At 37.5% G+C, this 21029-nt stretch overlaps 1 protein-coding gene across 1 annotated transcript in view; it reads left to right on the top strand.

The window, feature by feature from the left end:
• The window catches only part of LOC131079886 (uncharacterized), a 175435-nt gene that overhangs the window by 78006 nt on the left and 76400 nt on the right, over positions 1–21029 (top strand). Inside the window, exons 4-5 of the mRNA XM_058017928.2 lie at positions 8792–8883; positions 9108–9226. Of these exons, the coding sequence (XP_057873911.1) occupies positions 8792–8883; positions 9108–9226 (211 nt within the window). The remainder of the gene's footprint in view (positions 1–8791; positions 8884–9107; positions 9227–21029) is intronic.

Genomic DNA, 21029 nt, shown 5'->3' with positions numbered 1-21029 from the left:
TAAAGGCCCAAATATTGAATGTTTTCATATATTGATCTTTGAAAGAATACACATATATAAGAAAGGAGTGTAGGCGGCTAGGCGGTTAGAGCAACCAAATAGTCATAATAGGAATTGAACTGGCAGACACAAAAAGACGGACAATGAAATAGACTGTTACACCAACATTTCCCTCCCCCTTATTACATTGTTCTTGCAAATGTACCAAGGAACCTCCCCTTAAGCCTTAAATCACAAAAAAAATTGATTACCTAAAATAAATGCATTTTTTTGAGATCTTTTTTTGAAGAAACAAATCCTGAATCAAGTGGAACTCCATCAAGCTGCCTCATTACCCAGAAGGTCAACCTTCATAAAGGTGTAGCTCCAAGCTGAATTCTCGGGCTTTCAGTCCCAAACTCTTGAATCACAAACACCGAATTATTCTCGACAGCAATCCATATTGAGCTCCGCACTGTAATGTCCCCACTCTGGAATAGAATTAATATTGAACGATAATAATAAAATTAAAAAAAAAACAAAAGAACAAAAATAAAATTAGAGTTAAAATATAAAAGAATATAATTAAATATAAATAAAATTTAATTAAGTTAACAAATGGTCAAAAGGCATGAAATGATAAGTTGTGACTCTCCCAATATGAGGTATAAAAGGGAGATGAGAACTCATTTGAAGGGGGGGTCAATTTGGGAATCAAAAGTGCAGATCTGATTTAAATAAGAAGTGCAGATCTGATTGTGAAAGGTTGTATTCCTTTCAAAGGGCAGAAATAATGAAGGGTTGCACTCTTTCAAAGGGTGCTAATGGTGAAAGGGTGTGTCTCTTGCCAAAGGGCATACATGATGAAGAGGTGTGACCCTTTCCTCACATTGAGAGATATCAAGGAAAGGCATGAATACGATTCCTATCCCATAGTAGATAAAACAGCAGCAGAACTTCTCATATTCACAGCATTTAGTGATTACCATAAGCAGATTGAACTCACAGTAAGTGAGGAACTCTCTGTCATATCCATGTTTAAGACATTGATACATTCTGGTATGTGATCCTGTGCACCATATTTCTACAATATTCTTTGCATACTAATATCTGATAACAGTCCACTGTTATGTACATTTACACAGTGTACTTTAGAGTCGTTTATGGTTATATATTCTGGAAAAAGTGATGAAATATGATGCTTTGCATATATATATATATATTCAGGCTTGTTTGTTATGAGACATGGTAGAAGAATAATAAAATTCAATAATTATTAATAATATGCACCGATTATTATTATCCACATTGTTTGCTAAGTGTTATTGTTAATAGAGCTCATTGTTTATTTATCAACGATCACCTGACTAGCCGAAAGGAAAGGAGGTGGTTAATATCGAGTGTCTTTTCAAAGAGTCACCGCCACTAAAAACGCCTCCTAAGGATGTGACTCTCCACCACGGGTGTGGAGAGAAATAAAAGGAGGGCTCCCGCAATATGTGGAAGACACAGAGGATAGAAAGGCTCGTGATCAGACCAAATACACTTCAAACCCTCCCAGGCATTCATCCTTCTCTCTGTTACGAACTTCTACTTGGAAGTCCTTGCAGCACTCTTCAGATTCTGCTAATCAAGTAAGTTTGTTACGGTTATCTATGCTCTGCAACAATCGTATAATCCTGAGAATGAATATTCGATCCAAATCGTAATAGATTAATCTGCTATCCATAATATTAGCTTCTGCACGCAAATGAACAGTAAGCTTTGTAATTATTAAATAATGATAATAAACTAGAAATGATCTGAGAATTATCAGTCCTTTGAATTAGTTAAGTAAGGAGCAGATAACTGGAATTTAACAATCATTCTAATACAGGTAATAAATTAAATAACTGATGAGAACTGAGCACTGGTAATGGAATGAATAACTAATAATAATTTGAGTATTGGCAGTAACTTAAATAATTGGTAAAAATCTGAATGCTGGTAATAATTTGAATATTCATATCAATCGGAATAAACCTAAGTTACAGATTCGGGTACGGATACGGATACGGATTCGGCAATTTTTTTTCCTTTCTTGGGTACGGGTACGGGTATGTCCGTACACACATATATATATTTTTAATTATATATATATATTATATATATAAATATGTCATATATTATATATATGTTAAAACATCAAAATTATATATATTCAAACATACAATGTAACTTTTCCATACAATGATACATAAATAATAATAGATAAATGATACATAGTTGTTTTTTAATTTTTTTTTGACTTTTATGACCCGTGGGCCTTGTTTTTGGGAACCCACGGGCCCTGGTTCTCCCGCGTCCGCTTGGGTTCCACCTGGGTCCCGCCCAGGTGGCCGGGTTCTTTGTGGTTCACAAAGAACCTGGCCAGCTGAGCGGGACCCGGGTGGAACTGGCAGGACCCACAGAGAACCTGACCACCTGGGCAGGACCCGGGTGGAACCCAGCGAAAACTAGGCTCGGACCAGGACCCGAACCCAGCCTTTTTCCCCAAGAACCGGTATCTCAGAAATAAACCAAACCAATCCATATAAAGTGGGGAGAACTGCTAAAGGCACCCTACTTGATAATATGGGTAGGGAGAACTGCTATAGGGCACCCTACAGGACAACATTAGGTAGGGAGAACTGCTATAAGGCACCCTACATGATAATATTGGGTAGATAGAACTGCTATAAGACACCCTACATGATAATATTGGCTAGGGGGAACTGCTATAAGACACCCTACATGATAATATTGGGTAGGGAGAACTGCTATAAGGCAACCTACATGATGATATTGAGTAGGGGGAATTGTTGAACAAGACACCCTATATGATTATATTCTCCACTATCATAATTTATGTTTCTGTTTCTGATATTGCTACATGAATCTCTTTTTATGTTATAGCTTCTTATATAATCATTCCCTAGTGTAATTTGTAGTATTTTCTGACTCTATTTTGCAGATTTGACTACAGCAGAGGTTGAGGTACTTTCTCTTAATTCCTACACTAAGATCTGAAACACCATAACTAGGATATTTTAAGGTCATTTTATTAGGGGACATTACACGCACACATAGGGCTCCATCATGTTGTCTTTGACCCTCGTAAGGGTGATAATTCCCGATCAAATTCACGTGAACTCTTTGGGCAACCATCCATATTGAGCTCTACACCAAACCCCTTATCCATCTTCAAAGAAACCAACTTCACAATATACACATCTGCCAAAACTGTTAGTATCAAAAAAGAAAGCTAAGAAACTAAAGCCAAAAATGCTTCTCAAGCAAAGCATCATCACAAAGCGAGAAGCTAACTTGAGATGATGAAAATTCCTCCATCCTCTGGTGCCTCCAAAATGATATTTCTTAGTTCTTACCCTCCAAAAGTAACACCAGAGTAAGTAATACAACCTTTGATAGGGGGATCATCGGTACAATAAACTCCTGATTAATCACTCCATCAATAAGCCCATACTCCAAAGCTTCCATTGGAGATATGTAATTGTCCTCATCAATATCCTCTACTAGATACTCTCCAAAAACCTAGTCAAGACAAATAATACGTGTGGCCATGATAAAAAAACTGAGCAATGCAAATCGCTAAACCACAAATCACCAATCACACTCAATCTCCATAATGTGACATTAATCAGCATTAATTAGTGGCACTCAAATCAATTTAGAAGAAAATCTTCTCTTCCATTATCAAGTGCAACTAAAGATATAATCTAATATTTTTAACTACACATAACTAATATTATACTTCTCTTCTTGAAAGATAGTTAAGACATTTAAGTACTAACTTATCAATATCAAATCTCTTTAGCTTCAAAACACTTAAATGTCTTAAATATCTATTTTCACAGAGAAGAGTAAATAGGGTATGCATTGCCTGTAACCACCTTATTCTTGTGCTCCCTTTTTACTAGATTGTGCCAATCTATTTTCACAGAGAAGAGTAAATAGGGTGTGCATTGCCTGGAACCACCTTATTCTTGTGCTCCCTTTTTACCAAAACTCATGCAATCAACTTGTCATTGGTATAGAATGATCAGCATATACAGCAAGCTCTCTAGAGAAAGCCCCATATGTCAATCACAAAACACTCTCCAATCTCTTGATGCTCTCGGATTAACACAACTGTATAGCTATGAAAATAAACACAGAGCTTGTCCAAAAGACAATATGCATTTTATCATCTCTATGGGGGCTCAAAAAATAAAATAGTGGCATGCACGTGAAGATACAGTACTCACTGCTGCTCTGCTATGAATTGGTATAATGGTCTACATTGGCTCCTCCTGCGCAATATTTCTTTATCTCATGCAAAGATATTAGCATATATTGAATTCTCAACAAGATTGCAATGCCTCTTTTGTATTAATAACAACACTACTAGGTTTATCCTCCACACAAACTTCTTCGCCATGCACCTTCTCACGGTGGTCTACACACAGATTTTTACGGCCAACTTATGTACTATATATTGGTTTTCCCTCTTTGCGATGCTCATAGTTCTTCCATCTTAAGGGTCAAGTAGTAGTAGGGCAATCATTTAAACCTAAGTCACAAGGTTCGAATTCGAATTCGAATTCGACAGCCATGAAATTCGGATGAAATTCGACAAGGGAAAAATTCGAAAAAAAAATCGGATAAAATTCGCCTTCTATAATTTTGTTTATTTTTAAATACATGTATACTTGTAATAAATTATCAGAATAGCAACCCTTGTTGGAGAAAATCCGAGGGCGACCCAGCAATTGCAGACACCCATGACCCAATAGATACAAAGCATATACGAAGAATACCCACGACCAGCTGAGTTGTGTTTAGAGGCGGATAGCAGTGCTTTATAGAGGAAATTCGATTAAATTCGATTTTTTTATAGAAGTTTGAAATTCGATTAAATTCGAACCTCATCCATGAAAATTGCCGTATCCTGTGACTTAGATTTAAACCATCGCCCAACAGTGGCCTGCACAGATAAAGACATAACCAATCATGGTGAGAGTTAGAGCCTGTGATTTTGGTATGCTAGTCGCACCTGCTCTACATCGCTGCCCTAGGTAATCACCACACCTTTTCATACTCCCAAGCACAAGAGTAATGTAGAGAATAAAACATGGGAGGTGCAGATTAAATTGCCATTATATACTGCATCTTCACGCCTTTTAATCCTCTAGATTTTGATGCACAGGCACAAGGATTTTTTTAACTGCTCTGATATCATATAAAGGTGCAGATATTGAATGTTTTCATGTATTGATCATTGAAAGAACCCACATATATATAAGAAAGAAGTGTAGGTGGTTAGGTGGTTAGGGCAACTTAATAGTCATAATAGGAACTGAACTGGCAGACACAGATGCCGGCCAATGAAATAGACTATTACACAAACATATATCTTATTGCTTTGTGGGAGACAACCCATCATACACCCTTTGTTTCTTGATAAAGTATAATTTTAATTTATTCATTCTTTAAACCTACCTGAAGATATCTTCGTTTACGTGCCATTTTTAAATCTCCTTTAGTTACCTTCCTTGTGAGTAGTTTATCCATTAGTGAATTACCTTCTTGTCTTGGGCAAATGTCTTATAAATCCATGTTTCAGTTTTCTGAGCAAATTTCTATAAATATAAATTGGCTTATTTTGAAAATGGAACATTACACCACAATGATCAATGTCCTTCTGTGACAGTGATTTTAAAGGGCTGCACACCATAATGCAGACTCAGATTGCTGTTGCGAAGATGGTCTGAGAGCTGCAAATACCATATGGATCCACCATATATCTGAGTTATGGCCTAACTTGCAATGCCGCAGTCTAAATAATGATGTAATTTATATATGTGATACATAATGATTAGCTGTATGAAATATTTTTCAATGCTGCACCTATGATGTAATGTATTGACAGCAACCAACAATAACAAGGAAACCATTATCATGCTCTAATAGCAGTGATTTATATGGCAGATGGTACCCAGCTGTTAGTCCACTGACATTTGCACTAACAGCTTGGTGAATAATAATTAGCTGTATGAAACCTTTTTCACTGCTGCACCTATGATGTAATGTATCAAGAGCAACCAGCAATCATAAGGAAATCATTATCATGCTCTAGTAGCAGTGATTTATATGGCAGATGGTACCTAGCTGTTATTTATGTAGATTGCAGTTGCAAACTTGACATATTTCTGCCCAAAAAGAATGTAGAATTTACTTCAGAAGTCACAGCACCTCTTCGGTACAAGTTTAATATTAATATCAATCTGAAATTTCAACAGTTGTGACTCCTATATGAAATAACTCTAAGGAACTGTGGGTTTTCGTTCTCCAATTCAACACCTAGGGGGTTTTTGTCCTCAGTTTACACTGAACTATGCCTCCTCCTTGCTTGGCCTCTCTTAAATAGACTTTCACCCAAAAGACCTAACTGTTCAAATTTCCTTCATGACCTTTGATTGATAATTGAGGGGAGTTGTTTCAAATAAACTTTAATTATAAGAGACGTTATCTTATATTTAACTTTGCATTAGGGCTCTCTTTATTATAATTTTAATCCCCTTTCTTTATTGCAAAATTTCCAAATCCCATAGAAAATGTTTGATGGGCATTTTGGATTTCAACTTGGCTCAATTTTGAAAAAAGGGACATTACAATCATGCTAAATGTTTGCATCTATAATTCTTTTTTTTTCGTGTGTCATAGGGACAAGGAAACTAGTTCATTTGTATTAGCGTACAGCGAAGTGTTACTCTTTTTGAAACACCAGCGCAGTTGCTATTTGCTTTTTGAAATGAGTTACGGCACTTTACACTAAATTAGGAAGTCAGACAAGAAAATATTGTACATAATAAGCCATACACATGTGAACCCAAGTGCTAGCCTAAGTTATTTAAATTCAGAATTCCAACTGCTGGCAACACCAACTCTAAAGCAAAACCAGCCAATTTCTTCCTTGATGCCAAATAAAAAGAATTCAAGGTGCTTTTTCCATACATTAAAAACTTGCAAAAAGCTTACAAACAAACTTGCTTGACACACAAGACAACACTACTCCTGAGTCACTCACCCAAAAAATCAGGGGCAATTTTTTGCAGAAATTGGCGAGTCAATTACCAAAAATGGGACAAAACTTAGCAAAAACCCACTGGAAGCTGTGAGGACATTGCAGTAATTGCATTATGTGAAGACATGAACGCAGGTATTGTGCCATGTGAAGACACCCTGGACCACACAGATGCCAAATGCCAAAAAAATGCAACCCTTGGGCACATTTTTTAGTTGCAGCCTGTTGAGGGCACACTTTCCAGTCACAGCTCATCAAGAGTACATTTTCTTCTAGTTGAAGGAATGTTATCCCATTGTAAGTGGTTGATTAAATGTCTGTTGTTTGTTTGAGCACAGGAGGGTGTTGACCGGTTTAGTCATGAATGGGGATGTTTACAATCATTTGCTAATTTTTGGCAAGTTGTTGAGTCCAAGTCAAATTTGGGCTTGCTGAGTTGCTAGGTTGGAGTCAAATTTGGGCTTGCCAAGTTGCTAGGTCAGAGTCACATATGGGCCTATCAAGTTTTTCTGTTTCACTAGTTTTTAAACTATGCTATTACCACATATTGGCAAATGAGATTGTGGATCAACATGTTTTCAAAAATTTAGAACACATTTACCAAAGTTTTAGTACAACCAAGTTTGAAAGTTTAAGAAAATTATTATGAATTAAAGAGAATGATTTGGTGTCTCAAGGGGGTTCTTTATAAAATCAGTGCGGTAGTATGCATAATGCATAATCTTATTGTATATGAATTATTGTGTATAATCACCAATTTATAGCTTTAGTGTCAAGTGTAGTGGATAATGTGCAAGATTAAGCTAGGTTTTTAGCACAAGCCCACAAAAGTGAAATCTAATGTCTTGTGGCAAACAGAGTCAGTTATTGAAACCCATGGTGTTGGCTTGTGTTAAGTCAAGCAATGCTGTGGGGTGATATATAGTAAGCCTGATATATATATATATATATATATATATATATATATATATATATATACGTGGTAAATGTGGAGTGAAGTGAAACATTCCTCACGCATTTGCAATCATGTAAAATGATTGACAGGTGTGGATGATCGGAATTCAAATCTTGGACTTAAACAGATATGTGAATGTATATATATGTTATATTGAACCTGTATTTTCACATACCACACAAATTTATTGAATCATATTGAATTTTTGTTTACATTCTATACGAGTCTTAACTTTGTATAACATTTCATACAATGCTTCAAAGTTAATAAATAAAAATATTACTTCTGACAGAAATTTGATAAACACTCATTGTCGAAATTATGCTCTGCTAATGGTTATTTGAAGTTTGAACTGAACATTTTTTTTTTCTCCCTTGAAAGCAATTTTTTTTTTCTTGTTCGCTTGAGGATTGAATCTTCTGTCTCTATTGCATAGTCAGTAAGAAATTTGTGTACAGGGACAAGGGTTATACCAGAGTCCTGCTCACATCTTTTGGTGAGTATATTAAATATACTGGTAGTTATAACCTTATTTATATATTTTGGTACCTCATTTGAAGTGGTATCCCATCCTCATACCAATGCCGTACCCCCATCTCTCCAGGTGACTATGTGAGTCTATTGCTAGTGAATGTTAAATGCTGTTTTCTTACTAGTTTTGTACAAGACTCTCATCAATAAAGATGGTTGTTTATTATCAGTTTATATCATAATTCATTTGTGACATTTTTCTGCTATTTTATTGGCACCAGTGGCTTGTGGAGTACAATGCAGCATTAGGATCCATTTGCTTTATGCTTTTTCTTGGGTTTGTGGATGATGTCCTTGACATTCCTTGGCGCATGTAAGTTTTTCTTACTCATCTTCCTTAAGTTGCTACGATGTTTATATTTACTTTGGTGAGGAATTCTTATCACCATATAATGCATGATTTTGCCTACGATATATGTTCTTGTTGACCTCTACGTTTGTAGTCTTATTTGTTTTACTTTTGGGAATTTTTGATTGGACTCCTTGTATCTACTGAATGAGATACTTGATAAAGTTTTTGTTTCTCTTGCATGACAGAAAACTGTTCTTACCTTCAATCGCAGCTCTTCCTTTATTGATGGCGTATGCTGGTCACACCACCATTGTCATTCCAAAGCCTCTTCATCCATACTTGGGAATTCAGGTATTGGATCTAGGTAAGAGTGACCTTAACTTTCAGTTGTAATGCCAGCTCGATCACAAATAGCATTGATTTATTAGTAATTTTTGTAAAGATTAATTAGTTTTGGTTTCTATAGGGGTCCCACCTTTAAAATTGTGTGGGTTTGTTCACACGATCCACATCCTTTACAATTTCTTTGCTGAGATACCATTTTAACTAATGCTCTATGATTGGGAGTTACCGCTGTAATTACAATTCAAACTATGGGGATCTTCTTCTTCCTTCCTCCAACTTCACTTTGTATGCCACTCTTTCTTTGTCCTACCTGCACTCTTCCAGCTTGAATGCTCCTACTTCTCACCTCCTATCTCCTGCTGCAGGGCATCCACTCCTCTCTGTCATCTTCCTCATATGATCCTCCAGTGTCTCTTCCAGCTTGAATGCTTCTGTTTGTTCTCCCCTCCTTTCTCCCCCTGCAAGGAATCTAGTCCTTTCTCCTTCCTCCTTACATTCCTCTAGCATGCTCCACCAAAGTAACATGAGAAACAAGTGACCTCATCACTTGTTCACAATCCCTTTGATGATTTATTAGTAAATTTGATTATAAAAGTATAACTTATTTATCTTTGAATACTATAACTAAAATAATTTGGTTTAATTTATTTATGTGTTTTCTTTTCAATGTTATTTGATATTGATTTTTTTGTTGTTGTTGTCTTAATTAAATTATTTATTCAAGGATTACTTTGCATAATGAAATTAAAAAAATCCAATTAGAAATTTATGACACTGTTATAGCTGATAAAATTCCCTTATGTTTTGTGGTAATATGTCTATATGTCTGAATTACAATTCACTAGTCAATCAAGCAAACACCATAATACTTTATAATCTGCATGGTCAAGTGCATGGTAATTCTGTATGTTGTAGACCAATGCAATTTGATGGTATAGATGGTTGCATATACATCTCCTTCTTACTGTGAATACAGGGTGGTCTCATATGCTATAAGTAAACTGCAGTTGAAGCAGGGAGCTAGGTATTTTAGACCTTAAAGTTGACCTTTCCTTTCCTTTCTTTCTCATCAGAAGGTGCAAACTTGAGTTCGCTTCTTTCTGTTTTCATGTAGCTTTTGTTTGGAGGAGATAATATTATTGATGGCGATTAAAGGTTTGGCTTCTGCATGTGTGGTCTAAGGGAGCACTAAGTGGAAAACCCATAAAGGCCAGTTTGGTGATGCAATTATAAGTTTATAACTAAACAACGAAGATATTTTGAAGGCAATGAATTTTCAGCAATAATTTTTTAAATGAATTCAATAAATCAGGAGGCAGTACAACAAGTAAGTGAGAGATTTGTGTTGTTGAAGAGATCACATATTCAGAAGGGGGCAATAATGAGTCAACGAAAAGTCTGTTTCTTGGCATCATTTTAAGCAGAAAAATGATGCTTTATTAATGTTATAAACAACATTATGTGACTATTTATTGTAATAACAGTCTCTTCATGGATGTTGTATAAAATTAAGAAAACTCAAAACACACACACTTTGTATGAGTAAACTAGAACAGTGGAGCAATTATAGGGTTTTGATATCTCCGAAATGAGTTGGTTAGATATGATAGAATTAAAATTTACAAATAAGTTGAGCGAGTTAGATTCAATTTAGTGCAGTTTTTTTAACCTACTGATTTGATGGGATTATATAGGATTAGTTGGATTTGTTGCCCACTAATAGAGTTTGATCCTATATAATATGTTGAGGTAGCCTGTTAATAAAGGAGAATTCATATTGTATTATAGGGATAGATAGAATTTTTGGTGATGTAATTTCGGAATAACAATAACTCTCCTACATTTTGTCTTAGCTTACTTTCACTTATGGGTTGAGGAGGCCATTTAGATGCAACAAAGAAGGGTCCTCTTGTTTGAATAAGGAGGAAAATCCCATAGCCCATTAGAGTAGAAGTAGAGAAGAGGTTTTATTTTAATTCATTTCGTTTCCTTGCTTTCTAGTAGGCTAGGTCCAAATCTCTCTTGTGGAATGGTATATGCATTACATCCCTTGGTTGAAGTTTGAACAATCCTCGTGTTGACAATTTATGAAGGACCACACACTCAAATGTGAGATTTCGGTCAATCAGATTGATTTTGTTGGGCTGAATAAAATGTTCATCAGTATTGATGGTTTGATTGTGTGCCATCATATTATACATACGACACAATGCTTCTTGATTTTTTTCAAATGGAGTAGTGTTGTGACCTTTTCACACATCGCCCCATTGCAAACGAGGACCTGTTGACAGGTGTTTTGTGACCACACCAACACAGAATAAAGTTTCCCAACAGTCACCTTATCCTCTCTTGATCAAAATCATATGTATGCTAAGATTGCAGGAAGATCATACAATGACTCCAAGATTCCAACTGCGTATTAGCAACTTTACGATGAAAATAGGCTCTTTTGGTTGATGTTGCTGGTAATCCAAGGGGACTTATGCACACTTGAAGAAGACTTTAAACAAATTTCTTAAATTTCAAGGAGATTCTTGCGAATGATTTGGCAATGGATAACTCTTTTTTGGGACTTTTCAATAAGATAATGCGGAAAATAAAATGGGAAAGGGTTTAGAAAGACTAAACTAAATCTAAGAACTTAACAAATAACCAAGCTCAGGCGAGATCAACCACACTTTACTTCGCCACTATTAGATAACTACGTAAAGGAGGTGCAATCTTCAGAGGTTGTGCTTGTAATATTTTAAACCATCAATGAACACCATCAAAGAACAATGTTCATCCAATAATTTAAGTTAAGAACGCATGTACAATAGCTCCGTCCAACCTTGCACCGCGGATATAAATCATCTACCAGCAAAAGGTATGAGCATGGGATCTCACCATAAAGCAATGCAATCTATTTCATTCATCTAAATACTTAAAGAAAATCTAAACTAAGTGAGGAAAGTGAAACCATGCAAGTTTTGAAACAACACAAGTAAACACCAAAAGCCAATTCTTCACTATTATTTTTTAGAAACTTATCGCAACAATCTCACACAAATCTGCTTCTATTACAAATGAAGGGGTGAACCCAATCAATGGCTGAGATTAAACATGCAAAACCCTAATTAGGGTTTGACCAAAAGATTCCCAAACATGACGCCAAGTAGTGGGAATAATCATTAATGAGGAAGCACGCCACTATCTATTAATTACCCTTTCAAAAATGGCGTCCATAATGTATTAAATGCACCACTACATTCAAAATCGCCCATCATGCATTAATGAGCCACTACCTGCTCAAATATGACAGTTGCCATGCATTGAATATGCCACCACTCAGTCAAAATGTCCACTAGCAATAAATGCGCCATCATGCTCTCATGCAATTAATAGATTCTCGTCCAAATTGGACGACCATTATCCTGTTCATTTATGGCGAATGCGACAAACCTGGCTATGACGACTTCCAACTCTCCTAGGGAGACACTTGGCACAATCTCTAGCTTGAATTCCAACAATGAAATGTCCTCTTCACACTTGGAGAAAAACTTCTCCCATCTTGATGCCGCTTCTTGAGTGAAAGTTCTGCTTGAATGTCCCCCTTCTAGCGCCATTCTTAGGTGATGGAGGAATTTTGGTAGAAATGAATTTTCCTCCATGTTTTGATTCTAGTACCCATTTTTGACTAGGAGTGCTTTTTGGGAGGTGTGAAGGAATTTCACAATTTTAAACTCTTCCCCAGCTTCACTTCAACGCCCTACCTTGGTCTTGAGAGCATTTTCCATAAGGTGGAGGAATTCTTGGTGTGGAGGAAAATTCCTCCTCACCCCCATTTTGGCGCCCACTTCTCATCTTGAGTGCAATTTGCTTGTAGAGGAGGAATTTGGTAAGACAAAAATTCCTCCTTGACCCCATTTTAGCGCCCAAACCTCTTCTAGAGCTCATTTTAGCTATGGTGAAGGAATTTCCTTCTTGGAGGAAAAATCCTCCTCAACATGGATTTAGTGCTCAAACTCTTCTTGGAGCGCTTTTTGGGCATAGTGAATTAATTTTAGTTGGAAGAAAGAATTCCTCCTTTACTTGATTTTAGCGCCCTATCCCTTCCTTGAGTGCCATTTTTAGGAGGTGAAGGACTTTTGGAAAATGTTGGCTTTCCTCCCTGACTTGTAAGTATCTCATCTTTCCAGTTTTGACTGCCATCTTAGGATTGAGGAAGATTTCTCATGCCTTAGAGGAAATTTTCGTGCCTTTGCCAAATTTGGATCAATTGCCTGTCTTTTCAAATTTCTGAATTTGGACTTGGATTTTTAGGAATGCTCTGCCATCAGTGTCCTGCCAACTGCCTGAGATAGACCTGCTAAAAATAGACTTACTAAAAATAGTAAGTACTTCCAAACATCAAATTAGGGGAAACCGAGACAGGGTTACACTAAAAATAGACTTATTAAAATAGAAACCGCTAAAAATATTAAGTTCATTTAAATGCAAAATTAGGCCAATTCGAGATGCAGTGAAACTAAAAATAGACTCACTAAATATAGTAAGTGCTTAGAATTCGCTCAAATTTCATTGGTAGCTTCCTTGAAGGGTTTTGACTCCATTGCTATGTTCATATTTTCCAAAAACCTAAAAAAATGACCTTAACTCCAAGTCTGAAGGGCGAAAACCCTAAAATAGACAAAACAAGCTCTAGACTTAGCCAAATTTACTCGTAACACTTGTAGACTTGATCAAAATTTGCCAAAGCATTTGCAGACCTGGGGAAATTGAAGAAACTATCGCTAAAAGACTCGAAAGATCACAATCAAAAGACCAAGTGGACCAAAAATGTAGGCGGTCCCCATTTGGAATGGGGTGATGTGTGATTAGGTCACAACAGGATCCCCTCTTCTTGCTTTCCATTTTTGTTAGTTTAGAGTTTTGGTAGTCAAATGGCAATTTTGAGCTTTCAATGTCCGAGTCTCGCCCTTAGTTGTGGTCATGTTTCCAAGACTTCAAAGTGCAAGCAATATTAATTTTTTATGTTTTGATGTCATTAGGGTCAAAATGTTTAAAAATGTCAAAATGTTAAAATGATCCTAAAATCTTCCAAGTGTTGAAGTTGCAACTAGCCTTCGAAATGTGAGCAAAAATGTTAAAAATGTTGCAAATTGGTGTGAATTTTGTGCTAAAGGGTTAAAAGTCCCTATAGGAGTCGTTTTTCCACTCCTAGGAGGTGAATTAAGTCAAAATTGCACAAAGTCCCAAAGGACTCCTATTTTTCACCCCTCAAATCTTGACGAAATGTTAAAAGTCCCGATGGAAATAGAATTTCCACTGTGTAAAATGATGAAATTAGATGAGTTTGGGCTTTTACAATGTGAAAATCAGCTTAGTCTCGATGGAAAATGTTTTTCCACCAAGCAATTAAAGCATAAAACCAAGAGTCCCAATGGGAGGCATTTTTCCACTCAGTAATGGAGATGAAAATGATGAAAGTCCCGATGGAGCATGAATTTCCACTCCATCTTGAGCAAGAAAGTGTTGATTTAATGATGAAAATGGACATAGTCCCGATGAGGTGCGGTTTTCCACTCCTGGACTTAGTTTGCAAATGATTTTGTGGAAAGTCTCGATGACTCAGGAATTTCCACTCAAGACAAAGGATGTGTCCCGATGGAGGTCGTTTTTCCACCATACCCAAGAATGAAAATGCATAAAGAAAGTGAGTCCCGATGACCCACATTTTTCCACTTAGGGGTAAATGACCAAGGTAAAGTGCAAATTGAGTGTCTTGATGAGGTTTGATTTTCCACTGGAGGGAAAAATTGATTGAATGAAGCGAAATAATGATGAATTTGAGTGTCCTGATGGAGGTCAATTCTCCACTTGGGACAAAATATGAGGATTTGATGATGGACATTGATTTTCCACCTAGAGGTATTATGATAAGTGTTGATCAGATTCTAATAGGAAATGAGTCCCGATGAAGGGTGGATTTCCACTTGAGGTTAATTTGTGACGATTTGAGCGAATTTGCATGTCCAGATGGGGATTGATTTTCTACCTAAAGCATAAATATCAAAATGGGGCAAATTTACTTGAAGATCTTGGTGTCCCAATGGCCCACGATTTTTCCCAAAGGGCTGGAAATTAAATTTGGATGTGATTTTAATTGCAAATCAGTCCCTATAGATATCGATTTTCCACCATTTGCATTGGGTGGACAAAGTGGAAACAAAACAAAGTTAAATTTTAAATATCCCTATATGGTGTGATTTTCCACCTTGCTGGATGGGCATTTTATTTGTCCCACATTCGCTGGGTGGTAACATTTCAAGGTGAAAATATGAATAAAAGACAGAGTCCAGCAACTATTTTATTATTATTAAGTGGCTGATATGATGCTTGGAGGGCTGGAAAGGAAGGATTGAAGTCGCTATTGCTGGAAATGTGTGATTTTGTGCCTAAGGCACCAAAGTTCGCCATTGTTGAGGAGGTTTGCAACATTGAAGAAGACACCATTGCTGGTCAAAAACGCCATTAATAGACTTAAAACCAAAGAAACGAGACTCGGACTCGGCGTGGACTCGGCAAGGCTGACCCGACTCGGGACTCGGCAAAAACTCGGCAGTACTTGGCAAAAAAACCAATTTCTAGTGATTTTTGCCTAGAGCGAGTCTTGGAGAGTCACGAGTCCCTAAGACTCGGCTAGGGTCACTCGGTTCGGGGCTCTCCAGGCGAGTCCTGGAACTATGCTTAAAACATTGCTTCCGGTTATCATTTGCAGACCAAGACATCACTTCCTACCATCGATTGAGGGTAAGGTGTGATCATTTCCAGCCGGTTGAGGGCAGATTGCCTCAAATATGGGGGTGGCACTATAACTCTGACCATTTCCAGTCATTGAAATTCGATTTATAAGGGTGTTCTCAGACATAAAAAGAGAAAGTCAGACCTGAAACACTGTATCGGGTATCAAATTCCCCCATTTTCTGAGTTTAAGGAGGTGTATTCAGACTTAAGTGATCAAAATCAGATTCATTTTAAGTCTGAGATTCAGGTCGTCAGAGGCAAAATGCATTATTTTGATTAAAACTCCCACATTTTTCAGAATTTGTCATATATTGTTCAATTTCTGATTTTAATGAGCTCATAAGTCTGAAAATTATTCCAAAATCAGAATGTATGATAATTCTGAAAATTAACTATTTGAGTAATTTTACATGTTATTGACTTCCAGCTTCGTACAAGTACTATTTCTAAGGCAGGGATAGCTGCGAGGAAGATTCAATTGAAGAATGTCCAAGAAGGTTACTATCCGGAGTCGTAGATATCTTCCAAGTGGAAGAAAGTTGGAGATACAAACATGGAGTACTTGGATAGGAAGAGGATGAAGCGGAGAATGTACAGAACGAAGAATCATCTACCCTCTTCCTTGGCAGTCAATATCATGAAGAGTGGAATTTACCACACAAGTGGTTTCCCACCATTGATACAATGCAGTGAGTTTATTGTTTAGTGTGCAAGGCACTATGAATCACAAACCAGGACGATCAAAATGCCTAAGCGGTTGGTGCTTGCATTCCTAGCCGAAGAGTCAATTGCGGAGGCATTTGGAGTCCCAAGATATCAAGACATGCAAGAGAGAACCAAGGAAGATGCCCAAGCTATGTTTGAAAAGAGATCGGAGTCATGTATGACACTCATTAATAATGAGTGGGTCCTTGAGACAAGGCGACACCACTCTAAGTTACCTAAGAAAATCCTATGTTCGGACTTCAAAGAAGAGTACAACGATTTGATATTTCTACTCAATAGAGCCATGGGAGCACCTCAAGCAGCTCTATTTGAAACGTGAATGTTCTACTTCATTAAGGAGATATCAGATGGAACGGTGATGATCAACTGGGCAAAGAGTATAAGTGACAACCTAGACATCTAGTTGAGCAGTTTGGAAAGAACAGGGACTTTCTACATGACTTCCTACCTAGTCTACATGCTAGCAAGGCAAATTGTTTACAAAGGATTGATATGCAAGAGCGAAGTTGGAAATAGGCCTGGACAATACAAGGTGTATGATTGTTATCCACAACTCCACTTGCATGAGATAGAACAATATAGAAGGATGAACGATGCTTTCACCATGTACATCACACGGTTGCTGCAAGGTGGGATGCATAAACGATTATCCATGGAGGCAATGTCACTTGTTGAGAAGTATGGATCATGGTATATTCAATTTCCTACCTTCACATAGCTAAGGATTTAGGGATTTACTTCCGAACCATACAAGCTTCCTAGTTATCCGACAGACAAGATGGTGTTACTTGAGGTAGTGAGGCAACTCTCAGAGTTTGATTGCATCTAGAAGGGGAGGCATAGGCAAGGCATTGCTTTTCCTATCACGCTTGGGAAGATGATGGAGATATGCCCCACCGCAGCGGCAACAGAGACAGTTAATGAAGAGCTAGAGTTCTTTCATCTTGGAATTTATAGAGCTAGGGACCGATTTGGTCCATTTCAAAGAATCTTAACGGCTAATGGAGGAAAGTTCACACACAGGATTGACATCGATGATTATTGGGCTAATCTCATTGATGAGCTCGAAGTTAGAAGGAAGATGTGGTCTCCTATGTCAGTGGACTTCTGTTGGTTGAAAATTTTGTACACTTGGGGAAATATACAAAATTGTGGTTTCAACCACAACACATGAGTAAAAACTCTCCTAATTAAGGGAAGGCTCCCCCTATCTAACTACAACTTTGAAAATAAAATAGGATGGGACAACAATCTTTCTTCTTCCTTCAAGAAAGACAATATCCTTTTCTCTTCACAGAAAAGGATAGCGATTGAATATAAACAACAGTAACCACTTTCAAATGAAATGAGAGAAAGGAAATGAAGTTTCCTGAAAGCGCAAAGACTTCCGTCACTTCCTTCGGGACGGGACGACAATATCAAGCTCAAAGACTTGATTATGTGAAGTCCTATCTACCCTTTTCTACACTAATGTTATAAAGAACGAGTTATGACAGCTCAAAGACTGAAAAACACTATTCTTTTCTACTTTAAATAATGGGAAGTAGTATAAGCGCAAAGACTTACAGCTATTTCTCACAGAACCTATTCCTAAATTCTCTTAAGAACAAGTGAAAGCACAAAGACTTGCAGCTTTTCTCAACAAAATATTTAATTTAATCTATATTAAACTCAACTACTTGCAGCACAAAGACTGCAAATCAGAAGTGATTAAGCTCTTTAGGAACACTTGCAAGAAAGATAATATAGAACACTAACTCAAGAATGTAGCACAGAGACTCAAAGCTTGAGCAATTTCCTTCTATTCCTTTCAATTCTTGAATTTACACATGAAAGCTCAAAGACTTCTTTGCTGTAAATTTGGCAGAGTTTTTGCTTGCTTTCCTAAAGATAAAGATTACAATAGACCCCTCAAGTATTTATAGAAGAGGAGCCTTGAGAAAAAGGTGGGAGGATCCTAACTAACTTGAGAGATCTCTCAACCACCAAGATTTATTCAATAACTAACTAAGACTTCAATAACTAACTAAGACTTATTCCAACTACAGTCCTTGGACACAACTTGTAGTTGCCTTACATTTAATTACAAAAGTGCAAGTAATGTGTAACTTGCATTTTACAAAAAATACTTTTACATGTAACTTGTCAAAACAAAATTACAACTAAAGATTACAAAGGGGAAAAATACAACTAAGTGTTGAAAAACAGTTAAGTTGCATTACGTGAAGACACAAATTCTTTAAACTTCTGGATGCTTGTTTGTAGTTCCTCGGAATTCGGTTCATGGGTGTTCTTGGCAACAACCATGGTCTTCACAATAGTGTCATGACATTGGAGGAGCGTAGAGTTGTTTTTATCCAGGATAGACTGGATTTCATGCAAAAAGGCTTGGTGTTTCATCAATATCTGAATTGAAGCGGCCGAGAATTGTTCGCTCCTCCATTCATTATGTATCCTCATTTGTAAATCAGCAAGAACTTCTTCTTCTGGAATCAGCTCTCCATCCTGACTTACTATGTTGCAAGAAGCTCTTTCACAATGTGAGACAATATCTCGGGAAACTTCACCTCGGAATCTCTTTGCATCACCGATCTCCTCAATGAGGGATTTAAGAACAAGGGCCTTGTTTTCCAGGAGCTCTTCAAATTCCAAGTACATGACCCTGGAAGAGATGATGGCATGCCCCTGTAAAACACTCAGCTGTTGTTGGGGCATGGTACGCTAGATTGTCAAACTTTCTTCAACACTTCCAAATTCTTTTTGAAAGTATTAGAAGTCTGATCCAGTTTCTCCTCAATGGTCTCTAACTTAGACATCATCTGGAAAATGTCTTTCATTACCCAGGCACATAGATCATGAAGCTGATCAACCCAGGAATCCAGTGCTTGTACCTTCTGAGCAGCCCTTTCCACTCCACAAATTGATTCTTGGGAACCAAAAGAACCTATGGATTTACTCCCTTCAACAACAGGTTTTGTGATTTTATGAGCGACTGCCATAAGTTGTCAGTTTTCATCTTCTAGGTTGTCTTTCTTTGCTAGAAGCTCATCACACCTTTGCACCAGCGAAGCAACAAAAAACTGAGCATCATGTTTAATGACCTCATGCGTCTGTTTACCCAACTCTATCCTTGTAACCTTATAATCGACAGCTAACATTTCCTCAAGTGGCTTATCTGCAATAGGTTCTACAATTTCAACTACCTTCATCTTGTTGCTATCAACAGTTACTCTGGAGATAGTCTTGGCCTTCTTAGCAACTTTGGATCTAGACTGTTTCAGTTGCTGATAGTCGAAGGCATCACGTGAGATTTCTTGCTTCTTCCTTTTTAGGGGTAAAAGAACTAAGCCATGGAGGCAAAGTCATCAACTCCCCTCCAGTAGCAGCCGTAGGCAAAGGAGAAGCAGTTTCTGTTTGAATCATCGTGGTCATCTTGGGAGGAATATCTGTTTGGACAGTGACCACGGTTTGCTCAGTTACCAATGGGCATGAAGATTGCCTCATGAATTCTTCAAAACCAGAAGTGTAAGTATCAATTTCTGACAGCTGGATGCAAGTAGGAATATCCTCAGGAACTTCCAACACACTTTCTTGTTGATGATCAGGAGATGGCTCGTATGCTGAAATGGGAATAACATTCTGAGGAGACTCATCCACAAGCAAATCAGGAGGAGAAAGAGGCGTCTCAATGGAAAATGGAGGAATGATCTCATGAGGCGAGTCTGAAACTGAAGACTTGGGAGCATCATCAAATTGCTGCCCCTCTTTTGGATTATCCAGATCAATCACCTCAACATGGAATCGTGATTTTTCCTTCCCAAGAACTGTCGTCTCCTCAGGAGGAAGCACTACTGCATGACTGACTCGCAACTTGATCCTCGTGCCCGAAGATGATGCACCCTCCTTGTTGTCAACCTGAATCTCAGACTTACGTCCAAGAGGTCCTGTAGAATCATCTTCTTTTCCAACCTTGATTTTTATAAGTCTAACAACATTACTTTTCAGCCATGCGTTGGTGTTGGCCAAGATAGGTTGAAATCTCTCAAGGATGGATATGCACTGTTTGTGCTACCATTGGATCAAAGGAAGTGGAGCTTCCTCAACCCTCTGAGAAATGTATTTAGGATGAAGTATGTGCCCATCATCAATCATCCCTTGTGGGATATCCACCAAGTTCAAATCAACAATTTGCTCAATAGCGTGCCTGCAGTAATCCATCTTCAGAACTTCGGCTTCTGTGCGGAGATCTACCCAGATGTCCTCAATGCGATGCACATGCACAAAGGATTTCTTGATCTTCTCCTTCATAC

This window comes from Cryptomeria japonica, chromosome 10, assembly GCF_030272615.1.
Source record: "Cryptomeria japonica chromosome 10, Sugi_1.0, whole genome shotgun sequence".
NCBI classification, from domain to species: domain Eukaryota; kingdom Viridiplantae; phylum Streptophyta; class Pinopsida; order Cupressales; family Cupressaceae; genus Cryptomeria; species Cryptomeria japonica.
The sequence above is the reverse complement of the archived record's forward strand: the minus strand, read 5'-3'. Positions and strand labels throughout refer to the sequence as shown.